Raw genomic sequence first — 26,514 nt, 5'->3', positions numbered from 1 at the left:
AAGCTGAGTCAATATCACAGATATACAAGATTTGGTTAACTGTGCTTGAACTCCTCGCATCAGTGTTCACCAGCCATGTGAGCAAACTAACCGGGCTAAATTGCCTGGTGGTGTTACTTCAATCTATAGATTTCTTTAGGTTGGCTTTAACTGGCTTCTAAAATGATCCTTGCATGAAGTTTTCTTGTAGTAAATGCTCTGACTCTGTAAATAACAGCTGTAATTTTAAGATAACAGATTTTGCTGGTAAATGCCAATGGTTCTTGTTAGCACATCTAGGTCATCCTTGGTTTAAAACAAAAAGTTCAAATATACTGACAGATTTGGAACGTCAAAGTTGGTCTGAGACCCCACTGTTTTTGGGGATTTTAGGGCTGCAGAGAAGGAAGCAAAGGAGAAAATGTTTTGAAACTTGGGTTTGGTTTAATACTAAGTTGTATTTTGGGTTAATTTTATTGGAATGCCAATTGCACTTAGTGGTATTGGCATAGACAATTGCACAGTGGAGCTTGGTAAGTGTAACTTTTTTGAAGTCGTTGGTGAGCACTCTATCTCTGAACTGCAAAATCCAGGACAAAGTTTCACAGTCATAGAAAGGTCTAACACAAAACTGTCAAGTCTGCATTGGCTTTAGAGGTTGTCCAATTTGTCCACTCTAATCAAAAGAAAGTTGCCATATGATCCTTCAAGGAATGAGGAGGATTGTCAAGGATAATGCTGTTTTCCTATCATTTTCGTGCTCGCCACTCCATCCAAGTTGGTTGTTACTATTTTTTTGGTGCTATTTTGAAAAATCTTTGGAAGAGATGCTTTCAATTTGAGCTATGTTTGCAAACAGCTTTTGTTTCTAGTTTTGTTGTCAACCTCTCCCTGGAGGAAATTAATTCTATTTTGGTATGGTTCTATTGGAGTTTAGATCAGCCATCTGATCATTCATGAGTATGAATATGGGTTGTAGTAAGGATATTTGTAGATTTTAAATTTTTCTGCATAGCTTCAATTAGTGATGCTTTGTGGAAGAATTGTAGGTTACTTGCTAAGAACGTGTGCAATCCGTGGTTCAGTGGAATTGCTGAATTAAAGGAAAATTCCTTGAGGTTGTGTGTGGTTGGGCAAGAGTTGTGTGCTTGGCTTGAGGAATTTGCAGATCAGGACCAAGGTAGCAGTAGTGGTGGTTAGAGGGATTTGGGGGGGGGTGGGGGGGGCGGGGTGGGATGTGGGGGTTGGTGGCATGGGTATGGGAGGATATTGAGAGCTAGTAAATAGCTTAAAAAGGACCTTTGAGTTTCTTGGCCCCAGTCTAGGTTTGGAGTCCCCTTTAAACTGCACAGCTCCAATGCAAACCACACATTGAAACTTTTTGGAATTCTGAGTGCTGAATGGCAAATGTGTTTTGAAGTGATGAGTTTCCCTATAACATTGCAATGGGAGTAACATTATTGGCTGATGTGGAAGACAGCTGACTAACATAAATTGTGAAGGGATATCTGGTCAGATTTCTGGCATTGCACAAGAACATGAGGCAGGAGTAAGCTGGTCAGCCCCTCAAGCCAGGAAGGTTAAAGATAGGGACAATAGTAAAAGGAATTGAGTATACACAGGCTGCAGTATGGATGAAAAATAACTAACCAAATGCTTCTACTGCACAAAGTGTTGGTTAAGAATTGAATGATTGAATGTGTAAAGGCTGTAGAGAGTAGAGGTGGGATGTGCATTAGTTACAGAGATGCTATTTGTGACTTGGATTTAAGACCATTTCATTACTCTCCTTGGATGCAAACTTAGAATACGAAATCAAGTATAACCTGTACACTTTGGTTGAGATAAATGTGCCAAATCATCCATTATACTGCAATGTGCTAACTGTTGCCTCATAAATAATTTGATTCCAAATGTGAGTTATGTTGCTTCTGAAATTTTAATAATTAGAGCACAAATTCATTTTTGTAACCATATTATTCAAAGCTAAAACTCTGTGTATTCTGAAAGGAAAAGTGAAATTTTACAAAAGACACTGCAATATAATGGGGAGTTCCTAACAGATTCATTTAATAAGGCATACTTTAAGAAAAATCCAAAGCTGCACTATTTAATGATTTCTTTTTCAGACACTGAAATAATTAAACTAATTCTTGTTGCAGCATCATGACTTCAAGGTATTAGCAATGTAGGTACTATTCCCAAGTCTTTCTGCTGGTAAATATACTTGATAGTTTGCGCTAGGTGAAACTACAGAGGAAGAGTGTGTGTCTGTGTGCCTGAGAGACTGTGTGGGTGTTGGAGTGTGCGGATGAACAGACTCCATGGGCATTGGCAAGCTTGCTTCGGGGAACAAATGCCGTGAATTTAAGATTTATATAACATATAAAATTAGTTTTTGTTCAGAAAAATGAAGTGTGAGGAAGTGTTTAACTTTTGTACTACCACTGATTGGTAAATCTGAACCATTCAAATACTCTTAACGGTTCTCTAAGGTCTAATGATTTTGGACACAATCTAATTTATAAAGACTTATGGTTATGTACTATAAAATTGATTTATAACAATCTGATATGAGTAAACTAATCTTGATCAAATTTCCTCGTACATACTATTATTTGGAACCTATATGTTGAAATTTATTGGGTGGGGATTTTTGCCACATTTTCAGGATTTGTGCAATCTAAAAATGTATTTGTGTAAATGATATTGTGTAAATCATTGAACAAAAACTGTAGGAGCAATTTTTTTGCCACATTTTCAGGATTTGTGCAGTCTAAAAATGTATTTGTGTAAATGATATTGTGTAAATCATTGAACAAAAACTGTAGGAGCAATTTTTTTTGACTTGTTGCATGTATGCTAAAGTGGCATATCTGTGCACAGGAGAGAATGCTCAGCAATGCTGTTACCAAATTTGCAAATAAGCACTCTCATCAGACAGCACAGGCCAGATATGGAAGCTTGGAAGTCTCTGCTTTTGCTTCTGTAGATTTTCCTTGTCATGGCTCTGGAAAAACAGTGTGAATACACAATTACATAAATTTATTTGCATTTCTTTTGGAATGCTCAAACTGCAGAATGCTGTGTTTGTTTGCTTACACATCTGGCTAATCAAATGAAATGTGCTCCTCCTCACTCCAGTAATGCAGAGCTCTGTTCATTACTCAACTTTTTTTCTTTTGAATTGGTCCAGATTGACTCCCTCAACAGTCTTGCCTAATGTTGAATTTTCAACTCCATATTATGGTGAAATTCTGCGCATCAGCTTTCTTATTGTTTGGCAATCCCTACAGTTTGACATCTCACTTGCCTCATTCTGTTTCTCACACTCCTTTTTACTCCCTGGAACCCAAATCCTTGTGCTCCTTTTAACTTCACTGGGGTCCCATTCACTATGCTCCTTTTTAAATTGGTTATATTTAACTGCAATGTGTTTTTAAAAATAAAATGAATTAAGTGTTAGTATAGTAATTGGAGTAATATCCAATAGTCTGCAAAATCTGCCAATTTAGCACCAGTAAAGTCCCAAGGGTGCAGGTTATTGGAGTTTTACTCCATGTAGTTTTTGTATCAAGAGATCTGTTACATTGGCAAAGCATTGGACCTGGATTTGAGATGTTGCTTTCTCTTTGTAGGCTCCGATGCTGAGGTGAAATCTGTTGTGTGACTAAAAGTAAAATTTAATGGAGAATTTATTTCAAGGATAACACAATTGTATATTGTTGCACTGAGTCTTTTAATCCTAAAATAGGTTAAACCATGCCATTTATAAAATATCAAGTACTGGAAGTATAAATACACTTGTATTTTGTAGCACAGGCATTTGGTTTCTTTGTTTCTTAATATCAAGAGTTAAACAGGAAGTCAGAGCACTTATTTCCAGCTACTCATTAATTGGATCTTTGAGAAGTTTATAGATCAGTACAATATTAACCACCTAATTACCAATGTGTCAGATTGTTAGCCTATTCTGAGACTGATTTTTAAAGGGAGAGCCCACAGGCATTTGGTAGCTAGCTTTGAACTATTGTAAGTGAGGAAGTTTCATTCTCAAATTGAGTTTTTACTTGAACAGTTAAATGTAAAATGAAACAAATGTATTTGCATGGTACATTTAAAATAACTGGTTGACCCTGATGTTGGCATTACCTTCACTCCAGCTTGTTATCCTGATTTGTTTTATTCTTCCTTGTATAGATGCGTACATACTGATTTCAGTTCCCAGTCCAGCACAATTACAGGAGCTGTCGTATTTGAGTCATAAGAAGCTGTGCCTCATTCAGATTAGTTGATTTGGAACAATGCTGGCAGAAAATAGCCTAACTGTCAGGAATGCAAAAGGCAAAGCACAGCAATGGTCAGCTCCAGTAAGAATGGAATGAGCAATCTATATGATTAATATCCTTTTTACATTAATTTACTTTACTACATCTATTTAACTTTTTAGCTCTCCATTAGTGTTCAAGTCTATTAGTCCATCTTTCAGAACCGGCTGACTGACTTTCATAACTGATATTTTTGTCTTCAAAATAGAGCACTTAATTCTCCTGTTAGATGTATGCACACATGCTTGTCATTTCCTACTTTCCTCTTCTACAGTACTTGGTCTGTTTCATATTTCACACTTAAGATGTGGCCTTAAACTAATCCAGATGGAAGGAACTGAATATGTGCTAAATTTGGTTAATTTTTTTAGAATCTTATTTTTGAACACCCTGACTTTGTTGCCTTTCTTTAATTTTTCATCAGAATGTTTTATGCAGAAGTTAGTATGGGGAAATGTTGGGATTGGTGTAATTTACTAAAACGTAGATGTTCATTGCATTTGTAAATGAAAATCAAAAAAAACTTTCAGAATCTGGAAATCTGAAACAAAAACAAAACACTGGAACTGCTCAGCAGGTCAGGCAGCATCTATAAAAAGAGGAGCAATAGTTTAGTTTTCTTTCCACAAATGTTATCTGATCTGCTGAATGCTTCTGGATTTTTCTGGGTCTTTTTTGTTCTAAGTCTACATACTGAAATCTAAATAATCTGTAGGTATCAATGTATATGTGATTAAATGGTGAATTGAGGGCAAGATCAATTTGGCAGATTCCAATTTGGCTTCATAATTATTTATCCAAATGGCCTTTTAACCACGAGGCTCCTTATAATCCAAACACAAAACACTAGGTATGCTGTAAATTCAAAACAAAATGCTACAGGTGCTCTGCAGGTCAGGAATCATCTGCAGAGAGATGAACTGAGTCATTGATTTGACACAAAACATTAATTCTGCCTTTCTCCCCAAGGGTGCTACCTAATATTCGGATTTTTTTTAAACAGCATTTGCAAAGTGTCGTCTGAGTCTTAAGAATATGTGCTAGCATGTTTCCACAACCGTGAAGTCAGGAAAATTGTAATTTTGCTAACAGGTTTTTTTAGAAGGAACTGTGTTTGAAATATATAACGGCAGTGGGGGGAAGGGATTTGGAGCGGAGAATGTGATGCAAGGAAGAGGAAAGAAGCAAGTTAAATTTGAAGAGCACCTCTGTATGCATTGTGTGGTGCTCCATTACAGTACCCTGGAATTTTAAAAGCCATTTTTGGAAGGCATTCTTGATTTAACATCACTAGGATAACTGTTCATAGATTTCCTCTGACCCAGCTATCATTAATATTTTGTTGCATCTGTCTCGAATGAATAAGCATTTTCATTTAGCATGACATAAAATAGTGAGTGAGATTGGTGAAGCCCTGCAGTCAGTTTGTAACCAGAAGCACTCACTAAGGGGAGTTCCAGGAATCTGAAAATTGTTCTTCAGCTGGTGTTTGTTCCCAATGGAAGTGGCAGTTCACTCATTAAAAAAAAATTAACTTGACTAATGAAAACGCCATGAACTTGGAAAACATGAAGCTGTACTACTGCGTGTAAGCATAATGAGGATTCTATTTCTTTCCCATTGACTGACTTAGCTTTCAGGAAACTTGAATTCTGTAGTTGGTCATGTGATCTTAAATTTGTTTTAAAATCATGGCTGGCTTTCTACATTGGAGGAAATACCTCAGAATCTTCTGCAGAACAGAAATTAAAAATCACCTATACTCACCATGAAACCTATCCAGTTTCTAACATCAGTACACTTGGCATTACAGCCAATTGATGAAGTCACCAATGCCATACTCTATTTTTAAATTAGCACCAACAATACTGTTCATGCAAGTTGACAACTTTGGGATGTCAATGTTTATTTTAATCTAATTCAACTTTTTTTTGCTTTACAGCCTTTTGATAAAATATTTAAAGATTTTGATTCAGGGCTCAATGCAGGTGCTTTAAATTTCGCAGATGTAGATTTCCATTGCAATCTACATTTTTATAAAAATTAAGCATATTTTTTATTACTGTAATCACAATCTTCAATAAAATGAGGCCTTATGAATCCAATCCTAGTAACTTTCTCATTTTCAATGTACCTTGCACAGAAGCCACTACCATCACCTTTATGCTAGTCCATCTTGATGAACGTTGTTACTTGTGGAGCTTGATAAATTAATAGTTATTCCTTTCTTGATTTTTAAAAGTTCAAAACTTCTGTCAAGCACAATAAATCAGATTATTTGCACTTGCTGTATTGCTGAATTTATCATGAGCAATTTATTTTAGATAATTGATGCCATCAGAAAATAGTTCACTCAGATTAAGAACAAGCTTGTTTTGATTTTAATTATTTTGTAGTTTGCAAGAGGGTGATTCAAAAGTATGTTGTTCTGGGGTGGCACAGCTAGTAGAGCTGCTGCCTCAACTCCAGCAACCTGTGTTCAGTCCTGAGCTCTTGTACTGTCTAAGTGGAATTTGCATGTTTTCCCAGTGACTTTCCTCTGCTTCAGTTTCGTCCCACATCCCAAAGACATGCAGGTAGTTTCATTGGCCACTGTAAATTATCACCTGCCTAACGTTAAGGGGGGAGTTGATGGAAATGTGGGGAGAAGGAAAATGGATTGGTGCTGATGGGCACTTTATTTGCATGGACTTGGTGAGTCAATGGGCCTGTTTCTGTGCTCTCTCACACTGGCTCTGACTATCTTGGAACCCTGCATAGTTTGCTTTAACAAGAGGCAACCAAAGTGAATGTGCTACAGCATGTTACCCACTGGAGTTTTATCACCAGTAGAGGATGGTGTTACTTTGGTTCATTTTCAGTGGCATCATATTCATTTCAAGGCACTCTGGCCTTTCCTCATTGCATATTCATAAAAAATGTTCAAATACTTTCCACATGTCTCCTTCACACAGCTGGTTTATTCAAGTCCAATGCTGAAGGTTTTCAGTCATCTGATTTGTTCAGTACAACTAGTGATTCAGCTACTTGCAAGATCCATTTGCGAGTAAAGTAGGAATTATTTCAGAAGCCCAGATGATTTTTTCCCCCCTCTGGATGAACTTGGACAGAGTTCCAGAATTTTGTGTGCCCTTGTGCACAAGTTAATTTTCACTCATCGGCTATTGGGTTTGATTTGGCTGCCCTGGCTATTGGTTTGGCAAGGGATGTTCTGCAAAAACAATGTCTGGCCCAGTTGACTGAAGCTTGGTTTAAAACCTCCAGACTGACAGCAAAATAAAATATAGACCATCCTCGGGTAATAAGTCCATTTTTTGTCCACAAATCAGAAAATACACCAAAATCGAGCGATTATGATAACCATGTCCCCACAGCATTACAATGTATGCCTCAAAAGCACACAGGTGATAAAGAACAATTACTAAAGGTATGGAGAGAGAGAGAGAAAGCTAGTTTTCCCCATTCATGGGAACAAGTATATGTACGTATGTCGGACTTCTGTATTTAATAATATTATGGAATCTCATTTGTATGTTGGAGTGTCCACAAGTGCAGTGTTCGTAACCTGGGGATGGCCTGCATGGCTGCTTTGTTGCTGTGGATTTTTCTTTTGAAAAGGCAGGGTAACACAAGCAGATATGCCTCTTGAGTATAATCAGACAATTTGGAAAAGCTGGTTCTGGATCAAGTCTGCTTGATCAGTTGTGGCATTTTCATATGCATATTTTTGGTTTATCGGGGCAATATGCTCCCTGTTTAGGTAAAGTTACTGCACCTGTTGGCAATGACGTTCATTTATGCAAATATTATAAAACAACTGTAGCTATCTGATTATGAACTTAGAGGCTGAATGTCACAATTTTTGAATAGCTTGTAAATGAATATTTTAAATTTGTAGAAAATCTTACTATTTCAGTTGGTCTTACACAAATGATTATTTTGTTTGAAGAGTTGTAAATCATTTTAGCAAGCAACATGTTTTGCAGAAGTTCCTGTTTGCAGGGAAAAACATTCTGATATTTCTTTTTTCCTCCAGATGTCTGCGATGGTATTGCCTGCCATGGTACAACGGTGAGTCATTGAATTCATTATTATTTATAAGGGAGATTCCTTCAAGAATTCATTTCATGACTAATGAGCCTTTTCTCTCTGCTTAAATGATTAACAATGTATGTATCGTAGCAGAGAATGATTCATGGGCTGTAAGAAATGTCTCCTTTTCAGTTTTGCAGCAATTGCTTTAACTGAACAATCTGAGTCATCAGTCTAACACAACAATAGTTTTGTTCAGTAGATTCTGACAGCTTAAAGCCTGTCAGTTTAGTGTTTCCCTGGGATAACCTCACCAGCCAAAAGCACAAGTGAAAAGTGACTCATAATTCATTGGCCATTTAAAGCAGAATTGGCCATCCCCCATAAGGACAGAAAGAATGGGAAAAGCCATGGAACTCCAGAGAATCCACAGCCAAGAACAGTGCCATGGCTGTACTTAAGCTATAACTCAGAGAATCCCAATTCATTAGTCGCACATGTCATCACTCAACATTATGAATGTCTGTCGTTGGTGGAATAGGCTTAAATATTTTTCAACATGTATTTCTCTGCACCACTTGTTTTATTGATGTGTAACTTAAGTAACTTCTCCATATTTTTACACCCACTTCTTCCTGTGATTATAACTTGTCTCTCTTGCATTCATTAACCTAAGGATCAAACAGAAACAGACCATACACAATTTTACCTCTCTCTGGTAACTATTATAGATTATATTAAACAGTGGACCCAAATCACACCTGAATGAGCATTGTACTTCATCAGACCTTTGTCAAGCTAGAAGTGCTGATCATTCCTTCATTGGCCACTTGATGCCACTTTTCATTTTGTGGTTGTCTGTCTTGTTGAGGATGCCTCTTGACCGGGAAGATGAGGACTAGAGAGAATGGGAGGAAAACAAACAAAACGGCAGATGCTGGAATCTGAAACAAAAATTGGTAGAATTCAACCAGTCAGGCAGCATCTGTGGTGGTGGGGAGGTGTTGTTTTGGGGAGAGAGGAGAAAAATAAGTGCAAGGAATATGATGCCTGAAAAGGAACTCGAGTCTAAAAAGATTTGGTAAAAAGTGATTAAATGGCTCATTCTCAATAGAGACACATGAAACCGTGGCAGTTGAAGCAGCCATCTCAATGAACATCTAACTTTTAAAGCTCCATGATTTGTCACTGAAACTGATTTGAGTTTTTGTTTAATGTGTGGTCAGATTTTTTTCTTTCCCTTTTCACTGTTTTGGTTTGTGCAGTCTTAAATCTGTAACTTGATGTCAATATGATTGTACACACTCTTGAAACCTAAACGATGGCATTGCAAACCCATCTGAAAACAAGCCCATCTTGTGCATTAAGATTCTATTTTTGAAAGTAATTTCATTTCTTGTAGTTAACAATGGACAATCAATTATGCACCTGTCCTCAAACTAATAAGCGTGCAGATTGTACTCTGTTTCGACAGTATTTGGTGACCTGGTGGTTAAATTACTGTTCAGCAATCCAGAGCCCTGTTCAAATACCAGCATTGTAGCTGGGCAATTTATAATCAATTAAATTAACTCTAACAGAGTAAGCTGGTATCTGTAATGTTTGAAAGTACCAGGTTGTCATATCCATTTGGTTTGTGTGTAAGGTATACCACTTGGTTCTGTCACACAAACGGGTATTATAGTGCCTGGTGTCTATCTTAAAATTGTCAATGCATAGTTTTGCTTTTTAAACAAAACTATATTTTCTACAGTAAAAAAATCTGCCATTCAAACTTTGAAAAATTACTTTCATTCCATTTGAGTTATCCATTTGTACAATAATCATTTAGATGCATATGTATTTTCATTGCTTTTTTGAATAGCAGTGCTTTCCACGATTCGTTTGCTTTGATATCAAGGCCACACAGATTTCTTAGACTAAGTTATGGTACAGCATTACAGACTTAAGATGTTGTGAGATGGCTTGGCAAAGGGAATTGCACCTTGTCACAAAGCATATGTTATCTCCTTGTTGATACATACTGAAAGGCACGGTAGCGTAGCGGTTAGCGCGATGCTATTACAGCGCCAGCGATCGGGGTTTGATTCCTGTCGCTGTCTGTAAGGAGTTTGTACGTTCTCCCATGTCTGCGTGGGTTTCCGCCGGGTGCTCCGGTTTCCCCCCACATTCTAAAGACGTACGGGTAGGTTAATTTGGGGTTTAAAATGGGCGGCGCGGACTCGTTGGGCCATTCTGCATTAACATGAAGGTAGCAGCATAATTGAAACCTTGTATGTCAAGCAAATTCTTTTCAATGTGTGTGCAAAACAAATTGAGAATTCATTGCCGTAACTTCTGAAGTTTTGCTTAATCCCTTCAGTTTACAATATCAACATTTATTTTTGTGTAAATATCCTGCTTTGTTTCACTGATTACTTTTAATATTATGTTTTAAAGGTCAAAGGGCATCATCCTGAATGTGTCATCTGCAAGCGCATTGTTTCCAGTACCCTTACTGACGCTCTACTCTGCATCCAAAGTAAGACTTATTTCTCCCTTCAATTTGAAATAGTACATCTTATTTTTTTTAGAAAAGAATTGTAGGTTAACTTATATTTGTAACTTTTGTCTTGTGTGCTCTAGCTTAGAACCTGCTTTCCCAGCAAAATGGTATAAAAATTATAAATATGATGTGAACCCATTCTGATAAATGTTTTACCTGGCCGTGATTCCTATTGACTTGTTTGAACAGAATCAAAATGTTACAATTATTTTTGGAAGTGAATTTCAGAAGCAAGAGAAAACTTGCATTAAAATGTTTTGTGCATTAGATGGAAATGTGTAGCTTTGGAGGGATTTCTTGGCTTGAGACTTAAGGTAATAGTTAATGCAAAGTGCTTGGAGTACCTGTGTGCTTAAATTGGAAATACTGAATGTTGACAAATTTTGGGGTAGATTAGTAGTGGCAAGTAAAGTGCTGCGGAGGATTGCTATATTTTTCATGGGTCTCATCCTCTGCTTTCTAAACTATTTAGGAAAGTCTTGGAATACAAGATGACAAAAATCAAACTGCACTATAAAAAAGAGTTCTCATGATCTCCAAAATTTTTGGTGTAATTGTTGTGGGAATCATGGCACCCAATATATATGCTACAAGCTCCTGCAAACAGCAATTTGAAAGTGATCAGGCCATCTGTTTTTGGTGATCTTGATTAGAAGGTGATAATGTCCTGTCTTTTTAGAACAGTTGTACATTCTGCAACAGAACAATCTTTATATTGGTGGTTTTTGTTGACAGTAACTGAGTTGCTACTCAAGCTGAAATCCAGGTTTTTAAACAGTATTTCTATTTTAGAACATAGAACAGCACAGTATGGGACCTTCAGCCCACGATGTTGTGCTGACCTATATAAACACCTACTCCATGATCAGTCTAACCCTTCCCTCCTACACAGCTCATAACCCTCCATTTTCCTGTACTAAATTATTCCCTTCATTTGAACAAAACTATTTCTGCCAAACTATACCTGTTCAGACAAAACACTAAATTTTAAAATTCTATTAAATAGTCCCCATTTTATATATTTTAACACTTATTTTTGCAGATAGTTGGATGTATATTCTTGAAAGCTTGCTTGAGCTCATAATTGTAACATATGTAAAACTCCATTGTAAAGTAAATGCACTTCTATTAATGGTTAGGCTATGAAAGCACATAAAGCATTGGAATGTGTTGTAATACAGACAAGACCTTCCCATATAGCTTAGAATTCAGGGGATGAGAAATGAATTAAACATGAGGTGGTATATTTTAGCTAGTATTGGGAAAGGTGAGAAGTATGCCATCTGCCAGCTACTTGAGGTAAGTCTTGTAAAATATGAGAAATATGGCTAGTTTGGCAAAAATACTCACTTTCAACTATTGAGTCCAAGTTTTGTATCTTAATTTATTGATCAGAAAAGAGGGGCATTTAGGATGCATGCTCTTTTTAGTCTTCTACTGTATATGGGAGTCTCAGACAATGTCAACAAGAATTGCCTGTGAACTAAGTGGCTTGCTTGGCCACTTGAGCCATTCAAATGAACCACATTGCAGTGTTTTCACATAGGCTAAACTGAGAGAGGATGGCAGATTTCTTTGTGCAAAATATGAATTTTTACATTTGACACTATTACTTTGAATTCTTATTCCAAACCTGTTTGACTACCCAAACAGGACTTATGATGCCATGCAGGAATTTGAATTCTAGTCTTCAGACCATTGTCCCAGTCTTTTAGTTGCTTGTTTAACCACCATCACATCCAATTTGACAGAAATGTTTAAGCTGTAAACTTCCATTCTGAATTTGTTCCATGTGGTTTTTTCTATCTGGTATAGATATTTCTGTTTATTCTTTGTATATAATTATTCATATTTATGTACTTTTAAGGAATAATTCCAATGCAGGCAAGGCTTGCATTGAATTCAATTTTGATTGAATTCCTACTATTCTGTTTGACCCATCTTTTACTCCGTTGTCTTTTCACTATTTTGAATGAGAGGAAAAGAAGCCATGGAAGGCCTCAAGTAAAAGCTGAGAATTTAGAATTTGAGGCATGGCTGGCCCAGAAACCAATGTGTAAAATCAAGAAAGGGTGAATGAGACTTGGTGCAAAGTGGATGATTCACATTTACAGGTGGTCAGAGTTGGAACATTGAATGTGATATTTAAGCCTGGAGATCAGTACTGAGTTTAGGCTACTGGTGGGGTGTGATGGGGGCACGTTACAATTGTTAACGTGGGTGGTCGTGGCAACAGAGAATATGAAGTCGGAAGCTTCAATTAATTATTTAGGGCATTGAGCCTACAAATGATTTGGTTCCATCTCTTTGGTCAGAAAGGGGTTAGCATCCTTGTAACACCAAACATTAACTTTCCAATTATTAATTGAAGGAAGTTTTGACACGTGCATTATTGAACAACTGATGAGCTGTGTGGCCCAAACTTTAGAAGGGCTGAGAGATGGTGATAAGATGCATTGTGGTATTTTCAATGTGCATTTGGAATCTGTTGGTATTCTTTTGGATATTGCTTCTAAGGGATAGCACATGGATGAAAATAAAAGCAAAGGGTTAAATTCTTGCTACTTCCGAAGTGCAGGATTAGGAAGAGACTGAGGAAACTGTAGATGAGGTGTATTTGGTTTTCAGAAGGCATTCTGAGATGCCCTGAGTAATCAAGGGATGTTGGGATTAGTTGACCCATATGTATAGAGAATAGATTAACAGAAAATGAGGTGGAAATAACTGGTTTATTATTGTGGTGCCAAATGAATCTAATTACGAGATTTGCCAGTGAGATAGATGAAAGACTGGCAAGTAATCTATCTAGGTTCATTACATTAAGGTAAAAAGTTATGTGGAGGACAAAATCTATAAAGAGTATTAAAATGAGTCTGAGGGTAGTAGAATATGGGGAAATTGTTAAGTTTGGTAGATGGTATTGAAGAACAGAGAACTTTAAACAGTGCAAAGCATAATTGTTTCTCCCAGGACTCTAGATATCCCTACCCAAGCAAAGTTTACTGCTTTGGCATGCTTTGCTGTAAGGCGTTTGGAGTGCAAGAGTAATGAAATTTTGTCACCAATGGACAGAGCTTTGAGGCCACATTTGGGGTACTATGTACAGCTTCTTTCTTAGAAAGGATAAAGTTGTCTTACAAAATGCTGTAGCATTGATTCACTAGATTAATATCTAGTTTGAGGGTGTTCTCATCTGAAGCAAGATTGAGTTGGAAGGACCTACACTCTGGGAATTTAGAAGATTGATGTCCTGAGTAAAAATATCCATTTTATAATGTTTTTGTCATCCTGAGATGCTTCAGGGCCATTATTGAACAGAAATTGTGGAGCTTACAAAAAGGTCACGATGCAAAAGAAAAACTTGGTTAAATAGGTTTGTGGTACATTAATTGAGGGAAATGAGGAGCCAGGATTTAGAGCAATTATTTCAAGAATGATTTAAAGCATCGTCAGAAGTGGTAGTGTGATTTCAAGTTCAGTGAGGAGCAAAGAACAAGTTCAGGACCACAGATCTTATGGGGATGATGTAGGACAGAAGGGAGTAGGGTGAAACGGAAGAAATTTGAATGAAAACATGAGAATTAATAAAACATTATTGTTCAGCCTGCATTCATTCATAAGCTAGCAATTGCTGTGTAAGACAATATCCGTGCAAGTAAGGATGCAAGCAGTTTTTTGGATAACTTGAAGATGTGGGAATATCCAGGTTGGGTAAACAAGTATGGATGAGGCTTTCAGCAATAAACTCTCTAGGCAGATGTGAAGCCAGTGATGTTGGAGATGAAAATGAGTAGTGTAAGGTTGCAAATTGTCTGGTTCAGATTTGCTAATCCTAGGGAGAAGGGTGGGACCAGAAATGATTGTAATGGCAATCAGAGACTTTGGTTTTGGTTTTCCCAATATTGAGAGGAAATTTCTGATCTTCTACTGAGACTTCAGAGGAGAGTGCAGAGGTCAGCCTACATAAGGAATTGTGCAACATTTGTGATTATTGCTGAGTGACTGCATGTAAATAAAAAGTAGGAGGACAAAGGTAAATCCTTATGATTGACACCACGATAGCAGTGTGACCTGTGAAGAAAAGCCAATGCTGCCAATCCTCTTGCAATGACTCATTAAATACTTCCCAGAATCCTGTGCATTTCAAAGAGAATATTAAGATTGGCATTTCTCTTGTCTGGACCTAGGGAGCATGTTATCAGAAAAAGTGATTTTGGGGAAGATTTTGAAGCTTTTCTTACTGCAGTCAGATGCAGAGGTCATTGGGGCTCTCAGATTTTAATGCAGGGCTTGTCAGGTCTGCCTGAATTCCTGACTTCAGCTCCTGCAGGTGGAACAATGCACCAGGATTAAAACTCTTAAATTAAACCAATCGTTTAATACTCAAACTGAAACAATAATTTCTCTCATTCTTTATTTCTGACAGACATTTGTGGATTATTTTTCACAAGCACTCCATGCTGAGTACAACAGAAAGGGGGTCATTGTCCAGGTAAGCAGAGCTTATTTTGGGAAAATACCCTTGTGGTTACTATAGGAACAACTGCTGTCATAGCAACTAATAAATCGGATCCAGAACTGGCACTATGATATGGCAAGAGAAGAGTAATGAGTGTTGCTAAGAAAATGAGAAGGTGCACAATCTTAAAAGCAGATCAAAATGAAATGTCTTCATTTACAAAAACTAGCATTGTGTGTCAATTTCAAGTAAATTTCCCCAAATAGTTTATTGCTTCTCCCTCAGGTGGTGGAACTACCTTCTTGGCTTGTTGGTTTCTGTAAAGTTTTCAATGCTGGTGCCTGACTGAGAGAGATTTTCATGTACTTTTATGAGACTCTCATGGCATCACTAATGGTGCTTGCTTAAGTATAGTGTATATTGTTCAGTCCATAATTGAGTTAAAAGATGTGAAGGCAACATACAAAGTTTAACTTGGGAAACCTTTTATTATTGGTAAAAACACAAATCATGCCCTTGTATAGCTTTTGTAAATTTTCCATTTGAGATGTATCCAGAAGTTGAATTTCCAAAAGTTTTAGCTGATGGGATTAATCCACGGCTGCTTTTTAAAAACATTTAATCTTACAGTTGCCTAGATTTTTAAAAAATTTATTCCGCTTGGAGGCCAATGAAAGGTACAGTGAGTGGAAACAAATTTTGTTGAAATTTGAGTGTTTTACAAAATTATGGCTGAAGAATATCTAGTATTTTGTTACCTGATTTGAATGCTTGGTTTACATTGGCTACCCCAAAGTAAGGGATTCTGTTCCCTAGAATTTGAGCTCTGTTTAGAAAAAACATTTTGTTTTGCTTGCATATGGTATTTGGCCAGTTAGATTGCTATTGTCAAACATTTTTGTTATTGTATCAGCTTTCTGAATTAAGACACATTCATTTTTGTTCAGTGTATGTATATATTAGAAGAATAAACACTCCAATAGACAGTGCACCTTATCTGAGAAATAACAAATGGGGTGTTTAAAATCAAAGAAAACCTCACTTTCCCAGCTTAAACATTAAATATAACAAACCTCACATTGCAGAATGTTTAACTTGGATCTCCTCAGATATGCCAAAATAACAGTGATGCAGTTCTTTGACTTTTAGTGAAACTATTAAATCTAGACTTGAGTCTATAGGATTGAATTGTAATACTTAGACAAAACCATCATGATTTGTCAGACATTCAAAAACAAATTGAAATATTTCTGCCTAGTCAAGGAATTGTCAACGTGACTTTACATCCCACCACCACAAGTCATGGAATTCATTTTCAGTTAATCTGATAATTTGTGTAAGAACCATCAAGATAGCAGTCAGATTAAAAGTATAATTGTTGTTATTAATCCTTCACGTAAAGGAGGCATGCATATGCCAAATCAAACCCTGTTTGATTTGGCATATGTGCCTTTTTGCATTCCACAGTAAATTGCCAGCATCATCTGTAAAGAATGTAAGAAAACAATAGCCTATTTGGCCCCTAGTGCATCTCTGCCTTTTGGTAAAACTACCTGATTTTTGTACCTGAATACAACTTTCCTGTATTAATCCCATATCTTTAATTCCCATAATATCCAAAAATCTGCCAATCTCTTAAATATGCTCAGTCACTAAATACAACATTTGAGTAGAAGATTCCTAAGAGATGCTACCCTTTTTCTCTCCTCCCAGTCCTGAATGATTGACAACTTATTTTGGGGTTGATCTCCTAATTCTAGATATAGAATATTCCAGGTGCATTCTCATCAGGGCACTATTCGACACCAGTGAGACTAATTGTACTCTTACTCTCACTGAAATTCTCTTGCAATAAAGGTCAACATATTTATTGTCTTAAATAGGGGAGGAAATGTCTGAATGAAAGATGCAGTGGCACCTGGATGGTTTGAGATGGTTTCAGCTGAAATCCGCTCATACATGTTTTTAAAGTTTCCTTAATCTGCTCCTTAATGAAAGAAACAGTCTCTCCACCTTCAGGAGAGCCTGTGACTAATCTACTTGTATCATTGCTGACCAGAAGGACACAGATGGTAAACTGGGTGTGTAGCAGCTGGTGAGGGATAAACTGACTTTGCCTTGTCCTTGCCCATCTATCTATCGGTAAGAGTCACAGTAAGAAAGGTGAATTGATAGCATGACACAACCCTTATGGAGAAAGTGCTCCATTTTTGTTCTAAGGACATCCGTGTCATTGGCATTTGTTTTAAAAATCAATATATCCATAATATTTATAGCAATTCTATACTGGCATCTGAGACGCTGAAGGCTATCAGCAAAACTGAATTCCACTACTGTCTCTCACCTCTGATGTGACGCACCCCTCACTTGGCCATTGCTATGGAGCCTGGAATCAAACCTTGTTTCAATACGATCATGCCAGGAGCAGCACCACGCATGTCTAAAGCTTAGCCCGCACCAGCATGGAAACAAGAATACATACGTGTGTAATGAACAGCAAAAGCACTGTGTCCTAGAGCTGAATGATTTACACTTAATGGATCAGATCTAAGTTCTGCCAGATCCAGTTGTGATCTTGAACAATTAAACTGTCAAGAGAAGTTCTAAGAACATCCCTATTGTCATCAACAGCTTAGCCAAAACCTCCACCCTAATGTTTCACTGCACAGCCACTGGTTCACTGGCTGTAGTTTGTACCGTCTACAAAATGCACCACATTAAGTTGCCAAGGCTGTTGTAATAGTACCTCCCAAACCCTTGACCTTGTACACTTGGGAAAACAAAGCAGCAGGTGCAAGTTCCTTTCAGTTGCATTCTTTCCAGCAGTTCAAGGTGGCATAGCACCACTTTTAAGGCAATTAGGATAAATAATGGGTTTGCTAGCAACATGTGCATCCTAAGAATGATGTTTTTAATAAGATATTGTTCAGTCAGTTTGGACTAGTTATTATCCAGAATACTGATGAATGCAAATCAATCATTGATCTTGGGAACCATATCTTCTTTCTAAGCTTAAAAGGTTATTTTTCACCAAGTCCACATCTGCTTATTGTTGTCAGTAGGCAAACAAATTTAAGTTTTTCTTAGAACTGTGGAGAAAGTTTAACTAAAAATTATTTTTTAAATTAAAAGCCAAGTGTCCTTTTTAATCTGGCTAGTAGTTTTCCCTATTTGCACCATCTAGTGGCTTATATTTAAATTTCCTTTCCTGAGCAAGTTTTTTTGCATACTAGTATTTTGTATGCACTATACTGCTGAACGTTTACTACAGATAAAGGAGAGTGCGGTTGAAGTTATAATCAGATCAGCCATGATCTTGTTTAATAACAGAGTAGGCTTAAGGGGCCCAGTGGCCTATTCCTAATTTGTGCTCTACAATTCTTAAACTGACTTTTCACTCTGAGCTTATTGTTATAGAGCATACTTCCATTCTATGTGGTATCCAAGTTGAGTAAGATCCGAACACCAACTGTGGACACACCGAGTCCAGCAACCTACGTGAAAGCTGCCTTAGACACAGTTGGCCTTCAGGTGCAGACACATGGCTACTTACCACATGCCATAAAGGTATGAATGCAGATTTTTCCACAATAGTTGTGCAATTTGTTGGCTCAATTTTTAATGCATCTTTAAAACATTTAAGTTTGCTCTGTTGTGCGTGATTGGATGGGTATTGGCAGGCTTTGTCCAGAAGATTGGACAGGTTGCCATTTTTAATGTGTGACTGCTGATTGTTGGTAGAGTATTTGAAATTGGAGATGCTCAAAGTCCGCCTGAATGTCAATCTTCTATTAGTACACTTCTTTTGTTGCAGTTTATAAACTACTAATACAACCACATTGGGTTCTGCATCCCTCATCCTGCCATCTCAATTGAGTCTGTTAAGTTGATTGTTTTTTTTAACTTTATAACAATGTTTGTGGCTCTGCTCCTATGCCAAAGGGAAAATATATGAGCTAAGGATTTACTATGTCTGTTTCTCGTGCCAATTTTGATTTTTCAAGTTGCACACTTATTAACAGAAGTTGCTAAAATTGTAATGAATGCAGCAGCAAAATGAATTTAACTTTTTCATCTGAGCCAGGAACACTTTTGCAGTATTGCCAAAGTTAGCACCTTTCCATGTCTGCTTTGAAAATCAAAATCACTGCCTCTGGTTAAGTTTCCAAAAGTGTTAGGTGATTGACAAATTAATGTACTTTTATGGGAAATAAATCATTGACACTTTTCGTTAAGAAATGCTTGTTTGAAATTGAGTTCCATTGACCTTAACTGCCTGCAAGCATGTTGTAGGTATATAAAATGTACAATTTAAACATTTTTAAACAAAATTTTCTGTTGCTATTCTGGAGATTCTTAATCTTGATGGCTGTTATGCCTTGATGTATTGTTGCATATGTTTTTGTTCACTTGAAACCTACTGTATATTGGATCCCTGATTGGTCTGAACTTGTGGGACTTGGTCTGTCATGTATCCTACATCAAATGTGCTACCTTTGATTCAGAGCTGTTCAATTTTAATTAGTAGCTCTCAATCCTCCCACCACTAAATTTTTGCTTTAACTACTCCTGCACAGTACCTTCATTCAGACGTGCCAGGCAGCATGCAAGGAAAGGTTTTTGGTCAATGACCTTTGAGAATTGAAAAATCTTAAAGGTAAACAATTTTAAAATGCAGCAAAACTGGTGCATTCCTTAATTGGAAAAGTCTGTGACAAAGATTGCTTATTTTGCACTAGCAGGATGTTGGTGTTGCTGATGAAGCCAACAATTTACTGTGTATCCCTAATTACCTGTTGAATGGGTTGCTTGCCAAGCCAAATCAGCAGTTAAAACTGAACACACATTGATGTGGGTCTGCAAGAACCTTGAGAAGCAGATGAGTTGTGTAGCCATCCATTAGTTTCATGCTCACAATTACTGATAGTAGTTTTGTATTCACTGTTTACTTGATTACTTTAAATATCTTGGCGAGTGTGGTAGGATTCAAACACATTTCCTCATATTGCCCAGCCCTTAGTTACTGGTTCAGTAACATCATTATGCTTAATTACCCTGTGACAAAGGGGGTGATGATGCAAGACAACAGTGGGTGGTTTCCAGGATAAGAAGGATGGGTCTAGAGAATGTTTAATGGGACTGGTTTACTTGTAGTAATTGACAGAAGCCCAAAAGATGTAGTACACCTAATCAAAAAAAAAGGTAATATTCCTCAAACTCGTATTGAGCTCTTAATTCAGTCAGTGCAAGGGACCAAATGGAATGGAGAATTTAAGCTAAAAGGTGATTTTGAAACCTCTGGATCAGGCTTGTACACTGGGAGAGTTACACAAAACCAGCACTCAATCTGCTTTTCATTTTACTCAAGTATAGAGGAGATGGTTTGTAACTGGTGAAAATTAATTCTAAATAGATGTATAAGTCAGTGTTTCACCTGGAACACATTAGAGCTCCTGGACAGTGGGAAGTGAGAGTGCTTGTTGCGTCTTGAAGGGGAAGAAGTGATCCATGTACAGTATTTGCTGGTTAGCCAGTATTCAATAGCTGCTTGCCTTTTGAGTAGTTTGTATTCTGAGGGCAATTGTTAACCACATTGAACGATCTGGATTAATAAGGGCAAACAGGAAAAGGACCGCAGGTTTTCTCCTAAATTAACGTTAATATATATCTCAAATCAGGAGACCTGGTGCTGTCAAACCTTGTTGAACATAGTAAACTTCCACTGACAATTATTTTCTCCTTTCTCACACTGAGCTAATTTTTGGACAAACTTGCTACTTTTATTTAGATCCCTTGGTCTTTACTTCCCTAACCACACTTTATACCAGACTGTATCAACCAGACTATATCAAATGTACTGCCCTCGTTGATTCTCCTTGTGGCATCCAAAAACTTCAGTCATTAATCAGACACAACTTTTCCTTTTGCCCTGATTCACTTCTGGTCAGCACCAGTAGCCTTCCTGTGCAGCTGCAGGAGATACAACTCCTGCTTTGCCCCTTTCCCCCTCACCTCATTTCTTCAATTTAGTTTATCTCTAGCTTCTAGTTCTAATGAAAATTTCAATGTTGCATTATGCTGCTTGATCTGAGTATTTTTGATTTTATTTAAGGATTATGGCATCTATGGTTTTGTATTACTGACCAAATCTGAGGTTTTGATTTGAGAGAGAAATGTTAGACTTGAAAACACCCTGGCCTTCAAATAGTACCATGGGATGCTTTTGTCCACTAGATGTCCCCACTATGTTCTGAACTGCTTGTGGGAAGCTTGACTTTTCTGTATACGTTCACAAGATTTTCAAAAAATTTTTCCCCAGCATTGACCAGGGGAAATGCTTGCTGTGTTCATTGTGTTTTTATTAACTCAGTATGCACTTAAAATGTCAGTTCACTATGGATTCAAGTAACACTGACTTGTTGCTAGAGAATTACCTTTCTAAAATGAGTGCAGAGAAAAATGGTTTACGAACTTCATTTTCTTTGCTTTTGTATCCTTCATAGTTCCTTTCAGCCCAAGGCAGTTTTTGCATTTCCATGGAAATTGTCAACCTAATTACATAATCAGAACCTGTAGTTTAGATATATTTCCTTATGGCATAGAGACCATTTAGCCAATCCAGTATTTGTACACTAGCATGGCCTTTAACCTCATGGCCAGGGATATCCCTCTACTATTTCTATCCATTTTGTATTTCATTTCAACATGCCATCGAGTCCATCAAATGCTGGCTCTGAGCAATTCAATCAGTTCCATTCCCCCGCTCATTTCCTGTAACCTATTCTCTTTTACGTGTCCATCAATTCCATCTCTCCCCTCCCCCCCCCCCCCCCCCCCCCCAAAATTTTCCAACCACCCACTCACACCAGAGTAATTCATAGCAAATTAACTTAGCAACCCACAAGTAATTTGGATATCAGAGGAAACTGGAGCACTATGCAGTCACAAGGAAAATATGCAAATATCACACACAGCACCCTTGGTCAGGATTGAATTGGGGTCCTAAAGCTGTGGGGCAGCAGTCCAACCCACTAGTCCAATATTACTAACAGCCATGTGCTTTGACTTGCTAATTTCAGTCTGTTATAATCTCTATACACTGATTCTGATATCATGTCGTTGTATTGAAATCTGTAATTTTGTAGTGTCTCACATTTCCTACTTTTTCATTTTGCTCCATTCAAATCTTAAATCAACTGAATAACTGAATACAAACCAAGTATATAAATAAAATTAAATAGACTTTGAAACTCAAGTCCTTTGGACAACCATCTGCTTACTTTTTTAAAAAATGTATCAGCAACTTTTCCTTTATATATTTAGAAATTATTTTTGTAATACTTTAAAAACATGATTACAAAAGATACTTAAATTTGTCAGTTGCCAAATTCAATATTTTATTAATATTCTTTACCCAAAGGCAAACTTCCAAGGGCAACATTGGGGTTTAAATTTAATTCCAAAAGCAGGGTCTGTACCTCCTGTTGTACACATCCAATGTTCTTTTGTAAAATTAGGATTTGTGCATGTAACCATTTTTGTCAAACTGTTTTACTGTTTCAAAATGGAAAAATGAAAATATTTTAAACATTTCTTAGGGTTGGATTGTTACATCCGTGCTTCCAGTTTGTCTGGTAATGAAGTACATCACAAATAACAACCTGCGTATCCGTGCTCGCTCACTTAAGAAGCTGAAAGAAAAAGGGGATTGACCAGAACTTGCAAGCTGATCAACAAGAAGCACAAGGAAACCGATTCTCTATCACGTGAAACAGCAATATTATTGACGCAAAATTTAGTGGCCCAAAGTACAACTTGGTGAAATTGCTCCAAGGGCCAAATTGGGAGATTTTTCATTTCTTTCTTTAATTTCCTTTTTGTGCACAGGATTGTTTGCATTTAGTTTGGTAAAGACCCAGCAAGACTGCTGTTCAGTAAAACTGGTAAGCAGAGTTCTGTCCATGCATTTAAATAACAGCACAAAGTTTGACTCCGCTGGGATTGGTATGGAAGAGATGATTTTAGCTAGATTGCACCCCTCATTGGGGGGGGGGGGGGAGGGGGGGGAGGTGGAGGGAGGCGGGGAACCAGCACCAATTCAAAAGCTGCAACAAACTGCGACATCAGTGCTTTTGACCAGATAGAATCCTAATCAAATCTCCATCTGTATAAGGCTTAGAAAGATAAAATAAAGATGTCCAAAGAAAATACTCTATCTGATTTAATGTTTAAAAAAAAAATTCAATGTAAACATTACCTGTGCAATTAAGAGTTAGCTTGTATAAATAACTGTTTTTGGAAAGTAAGCAGCATTTATTCAGATAATTTGATGTTTATTCACATTAGTTATTACGTTCCAAAGTGTACACATTGTACTAACTCAAAAGCATTTGAATTTTCTATTATGTTGGGGCTAAGTTTGTGTACTCTTGGCATATACTGGAAACATTTACAATTTTTGTTTTTCCATTTATTTGTGTGTTAAAACAGGTATCATAATCATAGAACACCATCAGCATCTAATGTCCTGAAGCAGAATTATTACTCCATCATCACTTGTGTTTTTTACGCATTTTTTGTACTTCCATAACAGACACGTGTCCCATGTCTGTTCACTATAGTGAAACCATAAAAAAACATGTCTTAAGTAATCTAAAGATAAATACCATTGTTATTTAAAGAACTTCCCAATCACGAACACTCCCAGATGAGATCTTAAAATATAGTTGGATAAGAATATTAATTCAGTACTGCTTTGACAAAGCCAATGTCAGATATTAGCACTGGTCAAAACACATTTAAAAAGGATTTGAAAAATACTGATTTTACTCAGTTAGAAGCTGATATTTCTGGCAGTAACTTTTCACAGATAACAACATCTGGTTGTATTTCCAATACTTGCAGAATCAAGTTAACACTCTTAGTTGCATAGAAAATTGTACAAGAATTTTTCATGCCAGCTGTAAACATTAATCAATGACATAATCTGTGCAGTGATGAGAGAATAGTTTCATGTATTTCAGATTGGTTTTTGTACTGGGTGCTATTGAACAGTTCTTGGATTTGGTGAATGTAGTCCAAAGAAACCTTTAAATTACATGCCACTGCATTTCTTGACTTTGAGTCATTTGACTGTCCTACAAACATTTGACTTGATCCATTATCACTTAGTATTCCAAAGGTGATTGATTGCTTCATGTTTAGGAGAAACTGGCACCCAGTTTTTAATTAATGTCAGCTAGCTTCCACACAGTTTTCTGCTCTGAATTGAATTTGAAATCAAATGAACAGGTATGTTTTGTAGTTTCTTGCTAATTTAAAATGCTATAGTGGAAGCATTTTTAAATCCAGTTTTCATCCATGTCTTGTAGTGCAAATATCAAACATCAGTAACTGACTTGTGGCAAAGATGTTATGAGTTGAAGTTTTGTAAACAACTTGTGGATTTCTTACATTTTGTACTTGTAGGTTCACAACTTTGTTTCCTATTATTAAAATATTAGTATCTGATTTCCTGTGAAGGTAAAGGTTCATAAAGGAGAAAGTACCATTGGAAGGGAGAAGGGTGATTTGTTCACAGATGTGTACAGACCTGTTTTCTTTATTCATAAAGTAGAATCACCAACATTACATTCGTGCAGTTATAGTTAAATCCAACACAATGACCTGAATCATTCCAAGATGAATCTGGCATTGACATGTCATTAGAGCCTTAGTTTCCATGTTTTAACAGTGACTTGTCTGCATATTTGTGCTTATCCCAAATTCTAGAAGAACTTGATCATTGAATTATCATGATAAAGCTACTGCTTGCCCCCAATCCTCAAAACAAAAAAAAATTACTGGATGCATTTCTGTAATCCCTGTGTCAGCTAAGATGTGAGCATATGAATAATAACAAAAAAATAAAAAAAATACATGTCTATAAACTTCTGCAAACTCTGAGCTTGGTTTATACCTAATAGTAATCTAAGTGAATAAAATACTCAAATCTGGTCTAAAATTACATAATGGCACTTGTTCGTGGCAAAGTGCCTTTTGGCCTAATACATTGCTGGGCATGTGGTTCTGAATTTAAAAACTATGCTACTACTAATTGCAAGCATGAGTAGCAAAATTGTTGGTTTACATATAACTGATAACCCAATTTTAGATTCGCTCAAAGTAATCCTGAAATGGGACATGAATGTGTATTCATCTATGAGTCATTATGGTATTCTTTCTAGTGTGTGTAAAATAAATTCTGGTGGCATTGAAAGTTCTGGATGTTTCTAAGTGTGCAATACCGATACAATGGTGCTGAACTGATTAAATAGAAGTTTGTGCTCGATTTGGTTCATATTGCAGATTTGGTGAGCTGAATAAGTGAGGGGTTGTCTTTGTCCAAGGTGTGTAAAATAGGTTGAGAAATTTTGTCAATTCAGTTGTAAGTAGTATTGCAGAACTTGACTGTTTTCACCAATGAGAACCATTTCTGGTTAATATGTGCAACTAACACAATAAAGCAGCTTATTCGTGAAACACTGATTATTTTTGTTTCTGTGAATCATTTAATATGAAATAAAATGAGCATTCCTTTACAAAAGTTGGGCATAAATTTTCATTGCACCATCGATCCTTTGAGACATGTCCTCTGTTTACAAATCTACTTCTGCTATAATGGAAAGCATATTATGGGACAAATGTAGTCCAGGAGATGTTTAATTGGATAAACACAAGATGGTAGCCTTCAATGTGTTTCTATTGTGTATTACTGGTGTAATTTCATTCTCTGTTACAACAGCCACAGTAGAGTTGATGGGTGCAGCAATGTCAATGAAGACTATGTTTGGCTGTGCTGCGTTGAAACAAACCGATTAGTGATCTTTGTTAACACCTGTGCTCCTGACTGCAGTTGTAGCATCGTGGCATAACTGAAGTTACATGGACTACTACACAACAAAAATACATTGGAGGTGGATGCCCTGTTATTACATTCCAATTTGAACATTTTCCTGAAGCTGGCTGGCCCTGCACAGATGCAAGATATGCTGGTGTTTATTCATACTTCCAAGACTCCGTGTAACGTCAGTCTATATGCAATGGCTATTTTTTCTAAACCCAGTTCTTGATGGAGTCTGGTAATACTAAATACTTAAGAATAGACTTCTACAACATGAGCAATGCACTCT

The 26,514-nt window shown here is 36.9% G+C and overlaps 1 protein-coding gene across 1 annotated transcript in view; it reads left to right on the top strand.

The window, feature by feature from the left end:
- hsd17b12a (hydroxysteroid (17-beta) dehydrogenase 12a) overlaps positions 1-25,870 on the top strand; it is an 85,015-nt gene extending 59,145 nt beyond the window's left edge. Inside the window, exons 7-11 of the mRNA XM_052029405.1 lie at positions 8,344-8,378; positions 10,779-10,860; positions 15,311-15,376; positions 18,761-18,910; positions 22,942-25,870. Of these exons, the coding sequence (XP_051885365.1) occupies positions 8,344-8,378; positions 10,779-10,860; positions 15,311-15,376; positions 18,761-18,910; positions 22,942-23,055 (447 nt within the window). The 3' untranslated portion in view covers positions 23,056-25,870. The remainder of the gene's footprint in view (positions 1-8,343; positions 8,379-10,778; positions 10,861-15,310; positions 15,377-18,760; positions 18,911-22,941) is intronic.
- The last annotated feature ends 644 nt before the right edge of the window (positions 25,871-26,514 follow it).

Source organism: Pristis pectinata, chromosome 14, assembly GCF_009764475.1.
Source record: "Pristis pectinata isolate sPriPec2 chromosome 14, sPriPec2.1.pri, whole genome shotgun sequence".
Lineage (NCBI taxonomy): Eukaryota > Metazoa > Chordata > Chondrichthyes > Rhinopristiformes > Pristidae > Pristis > Pristis pectinata.
This window is presented reverse-complemented; position numbering and strand designations above follow the sequence as displayed.